At 39.3% G+C, this 19,183-nt stretch overlaps 2 protein-coding genes across 10 annotated transcripts in view; one reads left to right on the plus strand and one right to left on the minus strand.

Annotated features, from left to right (window-relative positions):
- The first annotated feature begins 1,214 nt into the window (after positions 1–1,214).
- Positions 1,215–18,349, plus strand: OSGEPL1 (O-sialoglycoprotein endopeptidase like 1). 9 transcript variants are annotated; one of them, XM_054043715.1, is made up of 9 exons: positions 1,300–1,406; positions 1,969–2,065; positions 5,517–5,589; positions 8,466–8,853; positions 10,340–10,544; positions 10,632–10,780; positions 13,974–14,104; positions 14,298–14,369; positions 17,299–18,349. In XM_054043715.1, the coding sequence occupies exons 4-9, from the start codon at positions 8,686–8,688 to the stop codon at positions 17,399–17,401; spliced, it is 828 nt and encodes a 275-aa protein (XP_053899690.1). In that variant the 5' UTR covers positions 1,300–1,406; positions 1,969–2,065; positions 5,517–5,589; positions 8,466–8,685; the 3' UTR covers positions 17,402–18,349. The 9 variants fall into 9 exon arrangements, with proteins under 9 accessions (XP_053899689.1, XP_053899690.1, XP_053899682.1 ...); XM_054043711.1 differs by lacking the exon at positions 1,300–1,406 and adding an exon at positions 7,653–7,903 and having other exon boundaries at positions 1,975–2,065; XM_054043714.1 differs by lacking the exon at positions 1,969–2,065 and having other exon boundaries at positions 1,215–1,406.
- Positions 17,739–19,183, minus strand: part of ANKAR (ankyrin and armadillo repeat containing) — a 44,939-nt gene continuing 43,494 nt past the window's right edge. Inside the window, exons 24-25 of the mRNA XM_054043699.1 lie at positions 18,991–19,037; positions 17,739–18,531 (exon numbers count right to left, since the gene is read on the minus strand). Coding sequence (XP_053899674.1) covers positions 18,287–18,531; positions 18,991–19,037 — 292 coding nt within the window. The 3' untranslated portion in view covers positions 17,739–18,286. The remainder of the gene's footprint in view (positions 18,532–18,990; positions 19,038–19,183) is intronic.

Genomic DNA, 19,183 nt, shown 5'->3' on the forward strand with positions numbered 1-19,183 from the left:
AACCGTAATCTTGATCACACAGCACATAATATTCTATATCTTGTTTAAAGTGCAAGTTGTTGAGGCAAGGATTATATCCTCCTTGGTGTTGAATATAAAATCCAGAAAATAAATCTGAAACCAAAACACAGCACAGTGAGTAGGTTTGAAGGATTGTAGTTTTTTGGAATGAGACATATTAATATTCAAAAACAAGGAGTCTGGTGGCACCTTAAAGACTAACAGATTTATTTGGGCATAAGCTTTCGTGCTTTTACTCACGAAAGCTTATGCCCAAATAAATCTGTTAGTCTTTAAGGTGCCACCAGACTCCTTGTTGTTTTTGTAGATACAGACTAACACGGCTACCCCCTGATAATTAATATTCAAAAGAACCTAAAGGACAACCAGCTTTGAAGAGTCAGCCAAATATCATTGCTTGCTCCTGCTGGGCATTCTGGAGCGGTGGACACGATTAACAGCCTCAGCAGGGGCAGGATAAATCTGGACCATCTCTGATGTACCCTTTGGATGGTTGGAGGGCAGGCCATGCTCACTTAGGCTCTGAGGTGTTCTGCTATCGGTGCTGCATGGCCTACTGGCTCAGTCTGAAAGGGGGCTGTGGACGGAGGGCACAACTGCAGAAGGGGCACTGAAAGCTACCCTGAATGGCGTCAGCCTCTGGAAGAGCAGAGGATGGGTGTGCTCGTGTGAGTGCAGCTGGACCAAGTCTAACTGAACGGGATCAGACTCTGGGGCAGTGGTGAGCACCACGGAACAGGCCCAGCAGAGCCAGCACTCGCTAGAAGCAGCCTAAGCCATTGCTTAAGGCCTCAAGCAGCTCAAGGGAGCTCATTATTAAGTGGGGGGTGCGAGGCAAAAACAATCCTCCTTAGCCCCCCCCCCCCGGGTGTGGCGCTGGGTCCTGTGCTGGCCCTCTCGCCGCCGCTCTGCAGCACCACGGAGCGCAGGGGGCAGGCAGGGGTGCCAGTGGGGCTGGGGAGGAAGGCGGAGCCCTACCCCCAGGGCCTGGCATCGGTGTCTGTTCCGGCCTGTGCAGCGCGGTGGGGTCTCCCAGTGCCCCGCTCTGCCCCCGCCACGGCCAGAGGCGGAGTCGCCCCGACGCGCCCGCCCTGACGGCTGTTGGAGCGCGCCGGTTGCTGCCCGGGGATTAACAAAGATGGCGCCCGCGGCTACTTGCCTCCTAGTCTTTCCTTCTAGTTGCCTGGACCAAAGATGGCGCCAGCTAGCGGTTCCCTGCCTCTCCCGCAGCGGATGTTTCGCCTTTCCATTGGCCCAGCTTTGCCATGTGACCGGGCCTTGTTCAAACAGCGCGTCCGGTTGTTCTTACGGGGAGGCCGGTTTTAACCCTTGCGGGACAGAAGCCGCAGTCGCCGCTGAAGCTTGTCGCAGGGGCAGGGCAAACAGTAAGGGGGGGGAGGGGTCGCCGTGTCGGGGGTGGGGGGATGAAGACGGATGAAGCCCGGGCCCAGTGAGGGGGAACCTTCATCTAGCCCGAGACTGACGGGGGTAGGGTGATCAGACAGCAAGTGTGAAAAATTGGGACGGAGGTGGGGGGTAATAGGAGCTTATATAAGAAAAAGACCCAAAATCAGGACTGTCCCTATAAAATCGGGACATCTGGTCACCCTAGACGGGGGCGTCTCTGGCGGTGGGGGAGGGTGTGTCAGGCCCACCGGGTCTCGGTTGCTGGAAGGGGAGAGGCTGGGGTTTCTGGCCCGCCTGTCAGATTCCTTCAGCGGCCTCCCCCTCTGGCGCTGGGTGACTTTGCTCCATCTCCGCTCCCTGGGGCCAGCAGCACGGCCCCTGCTCTTCTCTGGGGCGGTGTGGAAAGTTCTGCCCCCCTCTCATTGCATCCGCACTGTCGGAGGTTACGTGACTTGCCCACCCTTAAAGCTTATGATCTAATAAATTTGTTAGTCTCTAAGGTGCCACAAGTACTCCTGTTCTTCTTTCCACCTTTTATAGTCAGTTCTCTCTAAGGAGCAGCTCATTGAAATTGCTGGTGAAGTAACCATAGCATTGCACCTGTCCCGACTGCCGTGCCACTCTCCTCTCTCCCGGGGTATGACTTACAGACAAATTCCTTTATCCATTTATTTTCTGAAGAATGCAGCCACGAAACAGTCCCATGTCTCACGCCAGTTACACCAACCTTCCTCTTCTAGTGCCCCAGTCAAGGTTTGATTTAAATAATTTGCAGACCAGGGGAAATATAACACTTGTAAGCCTTTGGTGGTTGTTTGTTTTTTTTTTTGCTTCCATTATAAAAATTATGCCATTTAATTCATCCTGGCCCTCACCAATGGCAAAACAGATTTCCTGTCAAAAATATTTGTGAGCCACATTATCCCTGTTAGGCAATAGCCAGAAAGGGACTGAGATACAAAAGCAATAAAAAGAACAGGAGTACTTGTGGCACCTTAGAGACTAACAAATTTATTTGAGCATAAGCTTTCGTGGGCTACAGCCCACTTCATCGGATGCATAGACTGGAACACACAGAAAGAAGATATTTATATTTATACAGACAGAGAACATGAAAAGGTGGAAGTAGCCATGCCTCTTACAGTTGGCATGGCTACTTCCACCTTTTCATGTTCTCTGTCTGTATAAATATCTTCTTTCTGTGTGTTCCAGTCTATGCATCCAAAGAAGTGGGCTGTAGCCCACGAAAGCTTATGCGCAAATAAATTTGTTAGTGTATAAGGTGCCACAAGTACTCCTGTTCTGTTTGCGGATACAGACTAACACAGCTGCTACTCTAAAAGCAATAAAGGGGAAGCCCTACAGCTCTGCATTATTAATTCAAAACTGACCCACCTGATTTTATCTGTCCAGTCATTATTTCATTTGGGGAGGTTAAATAGTCAAGAGTGTAGAAAGAACCATGAAACTTGTTTACACGCAGTCTGGTTCTGTTGCCCAACTCTGTGTAATAACCTTCTACAGCTAAACATGCCATTGCACACCATATGATTGCTACCATAGTAGGTGCACTTAAGCATAGAACTCTAGAAATGTTAAAAGAGCTAATAAACAAAACTCCTCCCAGTGAGTACATCATTAGAAATGTGCTCCCGGCAAAGAAGGATCATTCGCCAGGTATGTCTGTTTACATCTGTGTTAGCAGTAACATTGGCCATCAGTTCCCCAAACCTATTTGTTATCTATGTAGATTAGGGGGAGGCAGGGACACATTTTTTCAATAGCCCCATACTAAAAAATGTTGTACAGCCACTAACTCCAGTTTAATAGCCTCACTGCCAGAGTAGAAAAGATCTGTTATTGAAGATAGTTAAGATACAATTTAACCCTGAAGCAAAAATTAAATAAGCAAGGACTTTCAATCCCAGAATAGCCCTGTTCATTGAAATTAAAGATGGAACAGGATTGAAATACTAGTCCCAACCAGTTACCAACAAAATAGATGTAGATTTTCAAAAAACTTCTTATCTAGTACTGGAAAGGTTATGTCTTCAGTATTTAGTGACATAACACAAAACAACTGCTTGATGTTGCAACAAGTATTGTCTCAGCAGTAGCAATTTCCATAACATGAATAAGAAAAAACACAGAAATACACCTTGTAGTAGAGTAGTGGGAGGAGATCAAATACACTCTTCCTTTTGTTCAGGATTTAGTTCCCCTTCATTCTGGACTTTAATCACAAGATGTAATATGTTGAGAAAATTAATTTTAAGATCTCCAGAGATAATTAACAGGATGTGTGCATAACATTCCTGTTGTAACTCACATCCTTCCATACCGATTTTCTCCTCCCCTTGTTTTTTAATCATATCTTGTTGCATTAAATCTAATTGTCATCTCTTCAGGGCAGGGATATGTCATTTTATTTGTCCATAAAGTACCAGGGTCAGATATGGTGTTACATAAATTTGACATGATAATAAGTTGCTTAGCATGTTCTCCTTTTCTGCTGTTTTTCCTCACGTGATGTCTTAAGGTGGGTTTTCTCTATGTAGTTATCTAACCAAGGCCCTCATGCAGATAGGGTCTGGAGGATCATAAGAACGGCCATACTGATTCCTAACATCCTGTTTGCTTTTTTGACTGCCGCTGCACACTGCGTGGACATCGTCAGAGAACTATCCACGATGACTCCAAGATCTTTTTCCTGATTTGTTGTAGCTAAATTAGCCCCCATCATATTGTGTGTATAGTTGGGGTTATTTTTTCCAATGTGCATTACTTTACATTTATCCACATTAAATTTCATTTGCCATTTTGTTGCCCCCACTCTTTCATTTAATGGGAAACAGTGTGATCCAGTAGCTAGGGGAGGGGATTGTGACTTGAGAAAACTGGATTTTGTTTCTGGTTGTGCCATGACTGGGCAAGTCACTTAATATCTTTCTATCTCAGATTCCCCATCTATAAAATAAGGATAATGAGTGAAGTACTTCAAGATCTGTGGATGAAAATATACTATTGATTATTTTGGTACAGTTATCTTAACTCAATTGCTTCCCTTTTCTTTTTACAGTCATGCTTCATTTTCCCTGCCTGGGTGCTTGACATATTATGTCAAAAATAAAATGAGTATCCTTGAATAGTTAGTGGATGCTCTTCAAAGTAGCACAGATAATAATGTTATCAGGGGTCACTGTCCTGTTTTTTAAAAGGCTCAGAATCTAATCAGATTAGTTTGGATTTAAATTAGTATCCACGAGTGCATTTCTCAGAGCATCTGTAATAAGAGTTGGACTGATTAAAAAAATTGGCTGGAGTGGTGTGTAGGAAAAAATGGTTATTTTAGAAGGAATGTTTTTACATTGTGGTGTGCTGTAACAAACGTGTTTTGATCCCACTCACTGTGAAATCATTGGGTGTTTTCCAGTTGATTTCGGTGATAGCAGGACCACAGGGAATTACACAGGAACCAGTTCTCTGAGGGTGTGGGTGGTGGAGGAGGGACAATTCCCTCTTTCTCACCCTCTCCCCCCATTTATTGACAGAGTGGAGGAAAGCACTTCAGCCACTATTCCAGACCTGTGACTGGAGAAGGAGCCATGGCACCTTTGTACCCTCTGTGGATTCATGGCCCCTGATTCCATGTAATCACAGATGCCGTGGCCACATATCCCCTAATTTATAAAACAAGTATTTATAAATTATAAACAAGTTATACTATTGTTTATTCTTTTAATGTTTGTGGTGAGACTACTTTAAATAAATAAAACAAACACATTCTCCCACTACATTGTTCCTCTTCTTGTAACTGGCTTGCTAGTATGATATTGCCCAGTTATTTGATTCTTTGTTGTCTGGAGTAATACCTTTCTGAAAGCTTGAATACTTTTTACAGTTGTAGTGATTTATGGTAAGTCTTGTTCCTTCTAATAATGGAATATTCAGGCATATAAACTGTAAGGTATTACTTATACAATTCAGAATTTAGGAGTGTAACCAAGCACATCTGCCTGTCTATACATAATGTCTATGCATTGCAGAGTTTTATGAGATTTACTGTGTGTTCTGTGTCTCTCTCACAGAAGAGTGTAAAGCATGGGACCAAGAGTTGGAAACACTGAACAAAATCTGTTTTGAAACATGTTTTGGGTGCAGGTAACCACAGACCTCCTAACCCTTATCAAAATGTTAAGTATTAAGAAAACATTTCCTTTTCTTTTTCTTATTTCTTAGAAAACACATGTTAGTTCAGTACTTTGTAATAGTAAAAAAGTAAGGGATACCCTATTCAGGTCAATTTTTTTGAGCTCTACAATTGACTGTTTTAGAAAATGAAAGGTACATTGCTGTTTGTTTGACCTGAAACTTGATCTGCTTAATTTCTTGCAATTTTTTTAAGTCCATGTAATTCTGTGTACAGTAGAATAATAAGAAAGCATTCTTGAGAAACCCTCCAATAATAAACCAGTATGCATGCACAAAGGAGAAGCAAAACTGGGAAAGGGAACAGGTAACACTTTCAAGGGGTTAAGAGTGAGGAAAAGAAATCATTTTTTAAATTGCTAAAAATATTTTGGCACTGGCTTTTTTTTTCCAATTAACTTTTCATATATAGAAAGAGAGGGAGAGTGAGTTCAGTTCACTTTAAGAAATATCCATTTTGTTAGTCACTTACTGTAATCTACTGTACAAACCATTTGTGTTTTGTAATGTAACTCAGATTAGGTTGTTAAAGCACAGGTATTGTACCTACATATTGTAGATAGTGTTCATCTCACAAATTTGCCAAAATGGGACCATGTCTTACTACTGAGAAAATAGACAGGAGAGCATTTTAGAAGCATATTAAACCCAAAAACATTTTTTTTCTTACCTTAGGTGGTTAGGTCCTCCTATTGTTTCTACCTCTTTTTGAGGCCTGAGTTGGAGGACAGTGCTTCTTTCTATGTAATCCCTCTAATGGGACACATTTTCTTTTTTTCTTCTCTCTTTTTATAAAATTCCTTTCGTTTTCTCCATTTCTCGTTTGTTTCTTTTTCCCCGCCACCACTTTCCTTCCCTACCAGGAATTCCCCCCCATGTCCTCCACCCCAAAGTATTTCTAGTGTTAGATGCAGCAGCAGTTCTAAGCTCTATTACTAAAAATACCATGAGCGCTGGGCACTTACTGCTACTGGCGCTAATACTGCTCCTTGTTGAAATACTACGTCCTGATCAGCAACTGTCCTAGTACTGGGAGAAAAACTGAGTCAGAGGACGACTGTGGCCCAGATCCTAAAAGATGTTTAGGAGTTGGATTCCTATTGAAGTCGATGTGTATTAAGCTCTGAAATACCTTGGAGGATCGGGCCTAGGTACCTAAGGCATGCCCCAAAATATACTTTTGATGGAGCACTGCCTAAAGTTAAGGTAGCACGGGGATTTTCATCCTAAAGGGTCATTTTCAGAGGCCTATCAAAACATATCTTTAGGGCTGAAATTTGGCACATTTGTTCTAAGCCGAATAGTGAATATTTTGGGAAAGTCTGTACAAAAACAGCTCAGCTGGTTTGAATTAGGAAGATTGTGTGGAAAAAAAATACAATTTTGCTATCATAAAACAAGATTGGTCAGTGTAAAAGAAGTGTTTTGCTACTAGCTCCAAGGATCTAGCCCAGCATGTTGCTATGTATCCCTCTATAGATATGCAAAAGGAGAGAGAGAATATATGTAATGGTTTATAGGGCATGATGGAGTTTTTATTGCCACAAATATACATTCTTATTGCTCATGAACGGTGGAGCTCACTGAAGGGAGCAGGAGACTGGGTCTGTTTCTCCTGGGGACTTATACCAGTGTAAATCATGAATCAATAGAAATACTCTGGGGTAAAACCTGGGTGAGAAGAGAATTAGGCCCTATATATGATGACTAATTGTTAGATCTCATTGTAAGAACCTCTGCTTAATATAGGGGAAAAGATATTCCGATATCAGCTAAGCCTGTTCACTCAGCCCTCTAGTGGGTATAAAAAACGATGGAATAACAGAATTTTTAGTCTCTTCCCATTTTCCTAAACATGAACCCATTAAAGTCATTATTGGTGTAATTGCATTAACTTTGAAGTGACAGTTTGCATGAATTTGGCCACTGCTTTTAAAATTACTTGTTACTAATATGACTTGGCCTGACTAAATTACTTTTGTGGAATTTGAATTCTGAGGATGGTATCTGTACAGTTCTTTTCTAGGCATGCCTCCGTGCAGAAGATTTTAGCAATAAGCAGTGTAACCAGACGCACTTCAAAATCAGTTAAACATGGCCGGTCTGTGTGTTTAAGAAGCATTTTCTTTAACTCTGTCAAATACTATCCCACTAAATTAGTTCTGGGAATTGAAACTAGTTGTGATGATACAGCAGCTGCTGTGGTGGATGATACTGGCAAAATCTTAGGAGAAGCTTTACATTCTCAAAATGAAGTCCATTTAAAGTAAGTAGACATTATCATGGGTGCTTTATTTTCTAAACTGCACTTGTAGTTTAATATGATTACCAATGCGATTGTCATTTATATTTGTCATATTCTATCAAGGGGCAGGTTCTTAAGTCTTAAGAAATATGAATTGGTTCTGATGATCAAATTTGGTAAAATTCCCCACACCCACCAATCCTGAAGAGTATGTTATTTACCTGTCTCCAGTTTTGGACAAAGGTAAATTAGAAAATGGACATTCCTTGCTAAATTCCTGATGACAGAGAGGGGTTGCAGATACCAACTCCTATAAATTGTCTTGGCACAGCCTAGGGCTAAATTCAAATGGGGAATAAACTAAGCAAGAGCAAGTTGAATTCTTGTATAGCCTTCCATTGGAAGTGATGGTAATCTTCACTGCATGGGGCATTTTAAATAGGACTAGACAAAGCATTTGAGAATATACTGTAGAGAACAGTCATGACGTGGCAGGACTACCAAGTCTTTTCCATCTCTCATTTCTACGATTCTGTCTCTCTCATAAAATATGGACACTTCATAATTCTTTGTTTCTAATTAGAACAGGTGGGATTATTCCTCCAGTGGCACAGCAACTTCACAGGGAAAATATTGAGCGAATAGTAAAAGAAACACTCTACGTCAGTGGAATCTCTCTCGATGAGCTCTCTGCTGTCGCAACTACTGTAAAGCCAGGACTCGCTTTAAGTCTCAGAGTGGGATTAGAATATAGTTTAAAATTGGTGGACAAGTATAAAAAACCTTTCATCCCCATCCATCACATGGAGGCACATGCACTTACAATTAGGCTGATAAACCAAGTGGAATTTCCTTTCTTAGTTCTTTTAATCTCTGGAGGCCACTGTATCCTGGTAGTAGCACAAGGAGTTTCAGATTTTCTTCTGCTTGGACAGTCAGTTGATATAGCACCAGGAGACATGCTCGACAAGGTAATATTTCAGTAGTGATTCAATTATGCATTTTATACAAGTACTTACATTTGTTTTATTATTTACATCATAGTTTGTTTCTTATAGTAGCAAAAGTAGAGTAGTAAAAATGTATTCTTTAGGAAACTGGGATTCTGGCATTGCCTTGGGTAAGAGTTTGTGTAAGCTTTAGAGCAGCTAATGTTCTTTCCAGCAGTGGAAAAACAGTGGAATCCAGTAACAGGTAAGGTTAATAACTTGTGTAGACCAGTCCTACTCTCTGTCTTTTATTAGCAAATTTTTATATTTGTGCACAGACCCTAGATGGATACCTTAAATAAATCTGAATAAATTAATTTTTAAATATTCCCTGCTTACAAATGGGCATTGTTAAAGGAAGGGTCTGATTTGGCAGGTGTATATTTAAACTCTGTGAATTTTCATTGTAACCACAGAGGTTGGAACAAGTTAGCCAGTATGCTTTCTAGAATATCACCTACGGTCAACATAAAGAAAACAGTACAATACACTCTAAACTTTAATTTTTTCCTCCAATTTGAAATACACCTCTACCTCGATATAATGCCGAGCCACAAAATCTTACCATGTTATAGGTGAAACCGCATTATATTGAACTTGCTTTGATCCGCCGAGCGCTGCTTTACCGCCTTATATCTGAATTTGTGTTATATCGGGTCGCGTTATATCGTGGTAGAGGTGTACTAGAGATTTCATGGGCTCAGCAGCTACTAAAATCTATTCATTTTATTTCTTTAGTTGGCACTAGTTGTTTTCAGCAGGCAGCTAGCCATAACCTGGATGGCCAGCCTACACTGAGGCTGGACATAGAAAGTTCAACAATATATGCAGTACAAGTGAATCTGACTAAGACTAACAGTGATATTTAAAAGGATGCTATTGTTTAAAATCATGTTTGATTTTTTTTTAAAATGTCCTTACTTATGTTACTAATTGTGCCTGAGAGAGTTTGAAAAGTCTAGTTTATTGTGTTGGTCACTGAATAAATAAACTTAAGCTGGCCAGTTTCTGTTTCTTATTCATTCTCAAGCACTAGCACAGGTTTGCAAGGAAATTTTTAAAACAAAACAAAACAAAAATTTAAAAAATTTTGAAATCCTTTCTATTAGTGTTAACTTGGCAGTCTAATATACCTGTGAGTGTCCATTTCAAACAGAATAAGAATTAGATTCTTCATGTTTCTTGCAAAGTTTGAGGATCCTCATATTCACCCAGTTTATTATAAAATTGGATTTGATGTTAAAAGCCCTCTAACGTTAGCTGTAGCATCTATCATTGGTACTTTCATCATAGCACCTAGTTCACAATATATAAACTCTGGGCCAAATTCATCCTTAGTGTAACTCCATTGACTGGAGTTATAATGGAGCAGTGCAGTTACATCAGGGATTAATTCGGCCCTATTTTTCCCCAATTGTTCTTTTCTAGTCTATTGTTAGCATAATTAGATTCTTTTCTCTTTTTCTAGGTAGCAAGAAGACTCTCTCTAACAAAGCACCCAGAGTGCTGCAGAATGAGTGGTGGGAAAGCTATAGAGCACTTGGCCCAACAGGGAAACAGGCTGCATTACGAACTCAGAGCTCCCATGCGACATCATCGTAACTGCAATTTTTCCTTTTCCGGACTTTGCTTCAATGCCACTAGAATAATTATGCAAAAAGAAAAGGAAGAAGGTATTTTTCAAAGTAAGATACATACAAATTGTACACCTGATCTGCGGTTATATTTGCAAAAACCTCTTTTGCTCACCATTTCTGCAGGTTTACGGGAGGGACACCTCCTGTCCTGTGTTACAGATATTGCTGCTGCAGTACAGCATGCAGTAGCACTTCATATTGTCCAGCGAACACACCGGGCTATTCTATTCTGCATAAAAAGTGGCATCTTATCACAAACAAATGCAACTTTGGTAAGTACATATAACTTTACTATGCATAGATTCATAGATTCATAGATTATAGGACTGGAAGGGACCTCGAGAGGTCATCGAGTCCAGTCCCCTGCTCGCATGTCAAGGGGTACATGCTATCATACATTTGAATACATGTAACAGCACCAGGAGAAAGTGCAGCAAGGCATCAGCACCGTCCTTGACATTTCCACTGATAACGCTGCTCCAGCATTAAAATAAATGCATGTGATACATTTAGTTGAACATATAAAAATAAATAAATCCTGCTGCAACAGAGTGTACAGTTGTAGTCCTGCTTTGAGTAGGGGGTTGGACTAGATGACTTCCTGAGGTCCCTTCCAACCCTGATATTCTATGAATTGTAGTTCTATGAATAAAAGTGCATTGTTAAAGGTAAAGTAATTTTAAAGTTTTCTTACATGTCTGTATTTTTCTTGTATATATTTAGATGCATTAGGAACATCTAGTCACAACTTTAACATCTTTTACCCCAAACAGTCTCAAAGCATTGTATAAAGTTAACTAACTGATATGAAAACTACATGTAGGGATAGCATCATCCTCCACTGAAATGCAGCCATCTCTGGGTGAAACACATCATTTGTTTCAACTGTACAGAGCAATACTAGAAAGCAGTTTAGGAGAGGAAGTGAGAATAATATATCAAGCTAAAATTTCAAGGGGAATTTATAGGTAAACAGAATATGATTAACCAAGTTTAAATTTGCCCAGGACACTAGGATTAACACCTTATCTTGTAAAAAGTACCGTGAGATTTTTAATTACTCATCCAAAAGAGAGTACCTCCAGCAGAACAGTACCCTTTCTCTCCTCCCGTAGTTCTATGCTGGGACATTTAATAAGCATTGATTTAGAGGGGAGAGTGGCACCTATTGAATTGCCAGCACTACTTCCTTTAGTACCTTGCTTTTCCTTGTAGCTTTCCTCTCCTAGTCTTGACATGATTCAACTCTACTAAATTTGTGAAATCTGACAGCCCAATGTGGTATGCTGCAGGGTTTTGCAGGGGTACTGTTTCAGAATTCTTCATTTATAGTTACTCTCTCACATTTTGTCTTAATAAATTGAGGGGAAAAATAATCTTTCTTAATCATCACACTATTAATGCTACTAGGCCATGCACTTCTGTTCTTGTAATTGTTCAATGAGGATTAAAGCTTTATGAAATACAGTGAAAAATTTTTAAAGATTTTTGTGAACATGAGAAAAGATGTCTGTTAATTAACTTAATTTTATAACTTGTGGTTCAATTTTTTTCATATTATTCAGTTATACTAACCTCTCTTCAATAAGATAACTAGAGCTTGTTAGAAAATAGGACACTCTTTCATGAAAGTTCTCCTCTGCTTCCCTACCCCCCCCCCCCCGGCCTTTTTCTTGAAATATTTAAAAAACTTGAATTTTTTGGACTAACTCTAAAGGTAAAAAGTGTAGTTGCTATAAAACCTTGGAGATTACTTACCTTTTTACCTTTCTATGTATTATAGCAACTTAATTATAAGTGAAAAATATCTAAATTAAGCATAATAAATGGTTATATGCCAAATTCAATAAAACTTCCAATAATATTCTCCACTGTACAAGGACATACATGTCCCAGAAAGCAGAATTTTCAAGGACTTCTACTATTGGATGCATAAAAAGATGACAACTTTTAATTGACTCTGGATCTGTGATCCTAGAATTATGTGATTTTTTTTAAGGGTGGTGTCTTTGCCTGCTACATAGGACCAGAAAGTCATCTTTAACAGCTAGCATTTTTACAAGACACTTAAAATATATATGTATATTTAAAAAATTAAATAATTTCATAGACTCATTTTAATTAGATTCCCAGCACACAGGAGCACTGATCCTGATTGAGAGCTCTGTGCACTATTTAATACAAATAATCATTGCATGTGGATAATCTAATCCATTCCTAAATCATCCCTAATACATGGGTATTAAGTCTAGCCTTGAATATATAGTGATGATTACATGGCTTGCTTTTTGGCATTTTCTCTAATAGCTTAAATGTGCCATGTTGCAATTTACACCCATTACTTTTGTTCTGTCCTACTTGAATAACGTGATTAAGGCCAGCTGGGACCATTATGATCATCTAGTCTGACCTCCTGCATAACAGAGGCCCTAGAATTTCACCCAGTAATGCCTGATATTTGATAGTTGCCCTACTTACACATCCTTTACGTGCTGTATTTATAGATAGTAATATCTGTTCAGTAATCTTTTAGCTCTACACTGCTGCTTGTAAGTTACCCCCGAGTGACGTAGCTTACATCGACCTAATGCAGTATCTACACTGCACTATGTTGGTGGGATATGCTTTCCCACCAGCTTAGCTTCTGCTTCTCGGGGAGGAGAGAGCACTCTGCCATCAATTTATCACATCTTCACCAGACCCAATAAATTGACGCCACTGCATCAATCACAAGCCCTTACTAAGACTACAGACACCCAATTCTCTTATCCTTTTCTATTCTATTAGGTCTTGATTTCCCTGTTTATTCTCTTTGAAATTAGGGGTATGGAACAGCTTCCCCCGGGACATTTCACCTTGGAAAAGAGACGACTAAGGGGGGAATATGATAGAGATCTATACAGTCTTGATTGGTGTGGAGAAAGTGAATAAGGAAATGTTATTTACTTCTTCACATAGCACAAGAACTAGGGACCACCCACTGAAATTAATAGGCAGCAAGTTTAAAATGAACAAAAGGAAGTACTACTTCACACAACACACAGTCAACCTGTGGAACTCTTTGCCAGAGGATGTTGTAAAGGCAACAACCATAACAGGGTTCAAAAAAAATTTAGATAAGTTCATGGAGGATAGGTCCATCAATGGTTATTAGCCAGGATGGGCAGGGATGCAACATCATGTTCTGGGTGTCCCTAGCCTCTTGACTACAAGAAGCTGGGAGTAGATGACAAGGGATGGTGATTGCCCATTCTGTTAATTCTCTCTGCAGCATCTGACATTGGCCACTGTCCGAAGATAGGATAGTGGGCTAGATGGATCATTGGACTGACCCAGTATGGCCTTTCTCATGAATTTTCTTCAATATCTTCATCAAGCTTTTTGTTGAACTAGTGCACTATCAGCTGTTCCTTATTTGTTTACCTTTTGAATGACTTTTGCCTGTCTTTTTAAAATTGTTGTCAGGTTGTATCAGGAGGAGTTGCAAGTAATCAGTATATCCGAAGAGCTCTGCAAATTGTAACAGATGAAACTAACTTCAATTTGCTGTGTCCTCCTTCCAGACTCTGTACTGACAATGGTGTTATGATTGCCTGGTGAGCAAAGACTGTGTTTCTATGTTGTTGTTTTTTAAATGTTCTATAAAGCAGTGGTACAACGTGAAAAACCAGTTGCCGTAATTGTGTAAGAATTTCTGCTTATTGTGGTTAAGCCATGTGTCATCCAAACAAAAAGACACATTTGTACGTTAAGTATGAACTGCATTTTACATTTATGTTCTCTATTTAGGAATGGCATTGAAAGGATGCGTGCAGGCTTAGGTGTGTTACATAGCACAGATGGCATACGCTATGAACCAAAGTAAGTGGCACAGCTCCTACCAATCCATTTTCTCGTACGGTCACATTGAACTTTAACTTCCTTCAGTCATTTTAATTTAAGCCTCCTTCAGTTACACAATCAGATTTTATTATGTGAAACTTCTTGTGATCCAGTTGTGCTTTTTAAATATCAGTAACTTTTCACTACAATTATATAAGATACAAATAATACTTAATAGTTATTTACCCCTTTTTGGGCATAGATCTCAAATCACATTATGAAGTTGGATAAATATCATTATTCCTATTGTAATATGGGGAAATTCAGACACGAAGAGGTTAAGCAACTTGCATGGTCATTCAATTAATTGGTGGCAGAGCCAGGAATAGAACTAGAACTCAGGCATTCTGTCTCTGAGCTCACTGTCCTATGCACTGAACCCTGCTGCCTGTTCATGATCAGCCATCCAGTGCTAAATTCAGATTGGGTTTACATTCCTGAGATGGATTATCTGTTGGTGGAGGCTGCAGTGGCACACAGCAGTCCCAACCTATTTTGCTCTAAGGCGCTAGAGACAGGCCAGCACTTTTCCAAAATTGGACAGAAGGCATGTGAAGGATATGTTGACCTCTCAGCTGCCTCTTCCAGTGGGAATGTTGACAAGCCTGAGCCATTAAAAAAACAAACAAAAAAAGGCTACTCCCCAGCATCCTGATGGGAACCCTGAGGGATGGCAGCAGTAGACACCCTCTCAGCAAAGCCACACTGTGCATCAGTCTGGCCCCAGGTCTTTAGACAAAGTTAAAACACTGCTTCTTAACCAGAATCCCTTTAATAAAATAACATTTGATGTAGCAAAGTCTGATAATATAAAATACCTCTACTGCACTTTACAGACATTAGTATCCATGGCGTGGCCTGTTTTATGAGCTTATGTAGGTTTTGGAAGGAATGGAAGTGGGGTTGAATTGAAGCAAAGTGTTTGGGAAACTCTGGAGGTTTCCTATTTTTAAAATGCTAATTGTGATCTGTATTATTATAAAATAGGTGTTCATCTTTTCCCCTTTCCTCAATAAAAACAGGTATTTTGGGAACTTCTCAGAAAACACAGATTTGCAGTTTTCCCATAGAACAAAAATGTTGGAATGTCATGCTCCAGAGAGTACTTATGTAAGGCTTCATTCATTAAAAAATAAGGATACCTTATTTTGCTGCAATCCCACAGAACAGATAAATTGCACAGGAAAATACTCTTGTGAATTTCTGCTATATCTTGCATTCACAAGTGTTAGCAATGGGATGCAAACTGCGAAATCTCAACTAGCATCAAAGTGAAAAAGAAAAGCAACTTTCTGGAGGGAAAACAACCACCACCATAGCCAGAGTTCATCTCTTCTGCTATGTTCCAGGTTCCAGTTCAGACTGTAGGGTAATCTCTTCAACTAGGAGGTAGGGATAGAAACAACAAACTCTTGGAAGTGGCTGTAAGTAACTTGAGCCCTTCTAGTTTGCCTCAGTAGCTGTTTTCTCTCTCCAGAAAGTCAGGGCAGACAAGCTTCTGGTTCAGTAATGCTAATAAATTTGATATGATTTGACCTGGCCTGTTTTTTTCCCTTTCTTAACACTATGAATTTGTGTTTTCCAGCTGCTGTTCTCCTTTATATTGGATATTCAGTATCTTTACTAGACCCTCACCCATACTTATAGCCATTTGTTCACAAGTTGTTGTGTTTCTTATTTCTTTTGACCTTGATTATTCTCTGGCTAGCTGTCAAATACCTTTGGCCAGTTGCTCATTTCCCTTCCAACTGTATATTCAGCCTATTTTAAACGAGATTAACCATATCTTGAAAATTTATTTGTCTGGAAGGAGCTATTATTATGCCATTTGCTTTTTTCTTAAATCTCATTCAGTCAAAAATTTTAAATTGAAACTAGTTGAAACCCTTCTTGTTTAAGATGTTTGCAGTGTTTTATATTCAAAATTCCTCACCTCAGTTAGAGGAGATACCCTTGGGAGGGAAGCTGAGAAAATATTTCTCCTTTAGAAGGAATTTGCTTTTCTCCCCCATTCGAAGCACACTGGGGCCACTTCAGCAGTCAGGGATACTCAGGGTATAAGGAAAGTCCATGCTCCTTTTTTCCTGTGCTGGCTGCAGGAAGGAGTTGGTAGAGGAACTTCTATGCCAGCTCTACACAACTGTGGGATCCCTCTACCCTGGGGTAGTCCTCCCGTGACTGGACAGGTCAGCTTTATTATTTGCAGCACATATGTGGGTTAATTCTGAGCCCATTGATATCTATGGAAGTTCTGCCATTGTCTTCAGTGGAACCAGGATTTCACCCCTCGTGTAACATTTACCCCTGACATAAGCAGGGACAATTCTCATTGACTTCAGTAACAGTGCTGTCCCTTTAATTTCTTGGGCTGAGGTTTGGTTCATTTTGCTAACAAAAAGACTGACTTTTGAAAGGACTCACATTTCATGTTTCAAATATGAGGTGAGAGATAAAAGCCTAAATGCATAGAGATTACATTTCTGGGCTGGAGATAACATGTTTCTTGTTCTGGGCAGATCATTTGTGTTGAGACACTTCGTAGACAGTACTGAGCTATTCATATGGAAGGAAAGAACCTGCAATACTTTACTCCCTGTCACTGGTGAAGGGGAATGCTATAAAAACATTATGGGTTAGGTGGAACTCGTGTACATCATCATGCTATGAACAAGGAAACTCTTTCATAAAAGGGAAGTTGGACAAAATAAAATATAGAAGGTGCTGTATAGATTTACAAATCTTCATTGCCTGTATAAAGCTCACAAGAGTCAAGCACCAAATACTCTCTCATAATGCTGAATACTTTAAATAGGTAGCTTCATAGTTGAGTAGATGTGTAACTTTATTACCATAATTATAAAAAATCGTTTGTTAAAAAATAAATAATACAGTGCTTGTTATATTATAGAGCTTCTCTTGGAATTGATATCTCAGAACAAGTTGGAGAAGTTGCCATCAAGGTACCAAGTCTAGAAGTCTCCCAAAATGAACTTGCAACTATCAACTTATAACACATCCAGTTTGGGAATTATTGTTCATGGCTATTATTAAAATGTTTATGTTTCCTAGCCTTCTCTTACTAAGACATATCTGACCAATGTAAGCACCCTTATGGGCAGCTGTGCTATTTAGTAATTAAAACAGGGAGCTGGAAGTCAGGAGAGTTATTCTCTTCTCATATGCCATTGACTCCTTGCATGACCTTAGACTTATGTCCCTTATTTTTCCCAGGTGTAAAATAGGAATAATTTAATAGTGCAATCATTACCTTTGGAAAGCACTCAGTTAAAGATCTCTAGATAAATGAAAAGTATCAGCCTTAATTATTATTAACTATATACTCAAATATCCTTTTGTAACACAGAACAACGTTTTATAGAGGCAAATTTTCATAGCACTTCAAGATTTTGGCTACATGAGTCCATTGATCTTAAAACTCGGCACAACATTTTAAAAATGTACCCATAAGAGTGGATATAGATTAGTCTGAGAGTGCCTATCTGAAGACAGAAGATGCAAGTATGTGTAGCAGCTATTTTGCAGCTCTTGTATCTATTAACAGAAGGCATTGTCTGATTAGAAATAGAAGCTTAAATTCACCAAAATATAAAACAACCTGCACACAATAGCCTTCATTGATGCCCGTGAGTGATGAATTTGAAATTATTTTCAATGCATTTATTCTTTACTACTGCAGTAAATTTAATTCTTCACAGACAGACCGCCTCCTTCCATCCCACACACAATTTTCTTGTGAAAAGAGTTCAGGTTTCCAAAATTAGGCGTCTGTGTATTAGCAACTGGCATCAAGAAATTCTGTTCCGAAAGACTATTCCCAAACCTACAGGATATTGCATGGATACAAATACTTATCTGCTACATTGTTGGCACTGGACTCAAGCTTTCTTTCCTGGTGAATTAAGCCGGAGCTTGCTGACATTAAAAATTCTTGGTCTTGACACTTTTGTGATGTCGGAAGTTGCATGTGCAAATGATTGAAGTCCACTGGTCCGGCTACGGGGTTTGTCTGTAGTTCTGAGTTTTCCCATTAAGTGAGCAGATATAGGCATTAAAAGAAGAGAGTCCTTTGGATGATATTTAGCTTTGAATTGTCTTCTACTACTACTACTTCGTGATCTCTCTGCAAAATAAAAATAGTGTAATTTATTTTACATTTATATCATCAGCAGACTATTGAGTATATGTCCTTGAACACTGTGACCTAGCAGATTTGTGGCTTTTTAAAAAAGAGAAGACCATAAAGTTGAGGCCAACCATGACAAATAGTAAGAATTTTACATTTGTAACAGAAACTTTTATATGCTCCTTACATTTACCTATACTAACTAATTAGCTAAATTAAAAAAATGAGAATTCTAACTAAAGTCACCTGCCCACAGTTTCAAAAGTTAGGAAATGGCATATAGTGCATGTAGCCTCATTATGGAGGTAATTTCTAAAATAAGTTAAATGTATGACTAAGAAAAAAATTAATTGTCTTTTGAGGAGTGTTTCTGCAGATCCCCATTCTTGGGATGTGTTGATAGCTAATTAATTAATTCATCTGTGAACTTCAAAGTAAGTTAAATACATTATATACCTTTAGTATAGGTTGGAACTGCAGGTGGTCCTCCATTTATCACCAAACTGTAAATAAAATATTAACAAGTTAGGAATTCATGGTCGTTAAAGCACTCCGGTTTTTCCTTGGCCTAATAACATGAAGGCTCTGGGTATTTTTTTTTAAATATATTCTCAGCATTTCTTATGAACTCACAGAACTCAAATGAGTT

This window comes from Malaclemys terrapin, chromosome 11 (assembly GCF_027887155.1).
Source record: "Malaclemys terrapin pileata isolate rMalTer1 chromosome 11, rMalTer1.hap1, whole genome shotgun sequence".
Taxonomy (NCBI): domain Eukaryota; kingdom Metazoa; phylum Chordata; order Testudines; family Emydidae; genus Malaclemys; species Malaclemys terrapin.

Excerpts from the sequence above, each read along its gene's own strand:
- OSGEPL1 (XM_054043707.1), top strand. Across the intron at positions 7,904-8,465 it reads CAAAATGAAGTCCATTTAAA|AACAGGTGGGATTATTCCTC; the intron begins GTAAGTAGACAT and ends GTTTCTAATTAG. Across the intron at positions 14,370-17,298 it reads GGCATACGCTATGAACCAAA|AGCTTCTCTTGGAATTGATA; the intron begins GTAAGTGGCACA and ends GTTATATTATAG.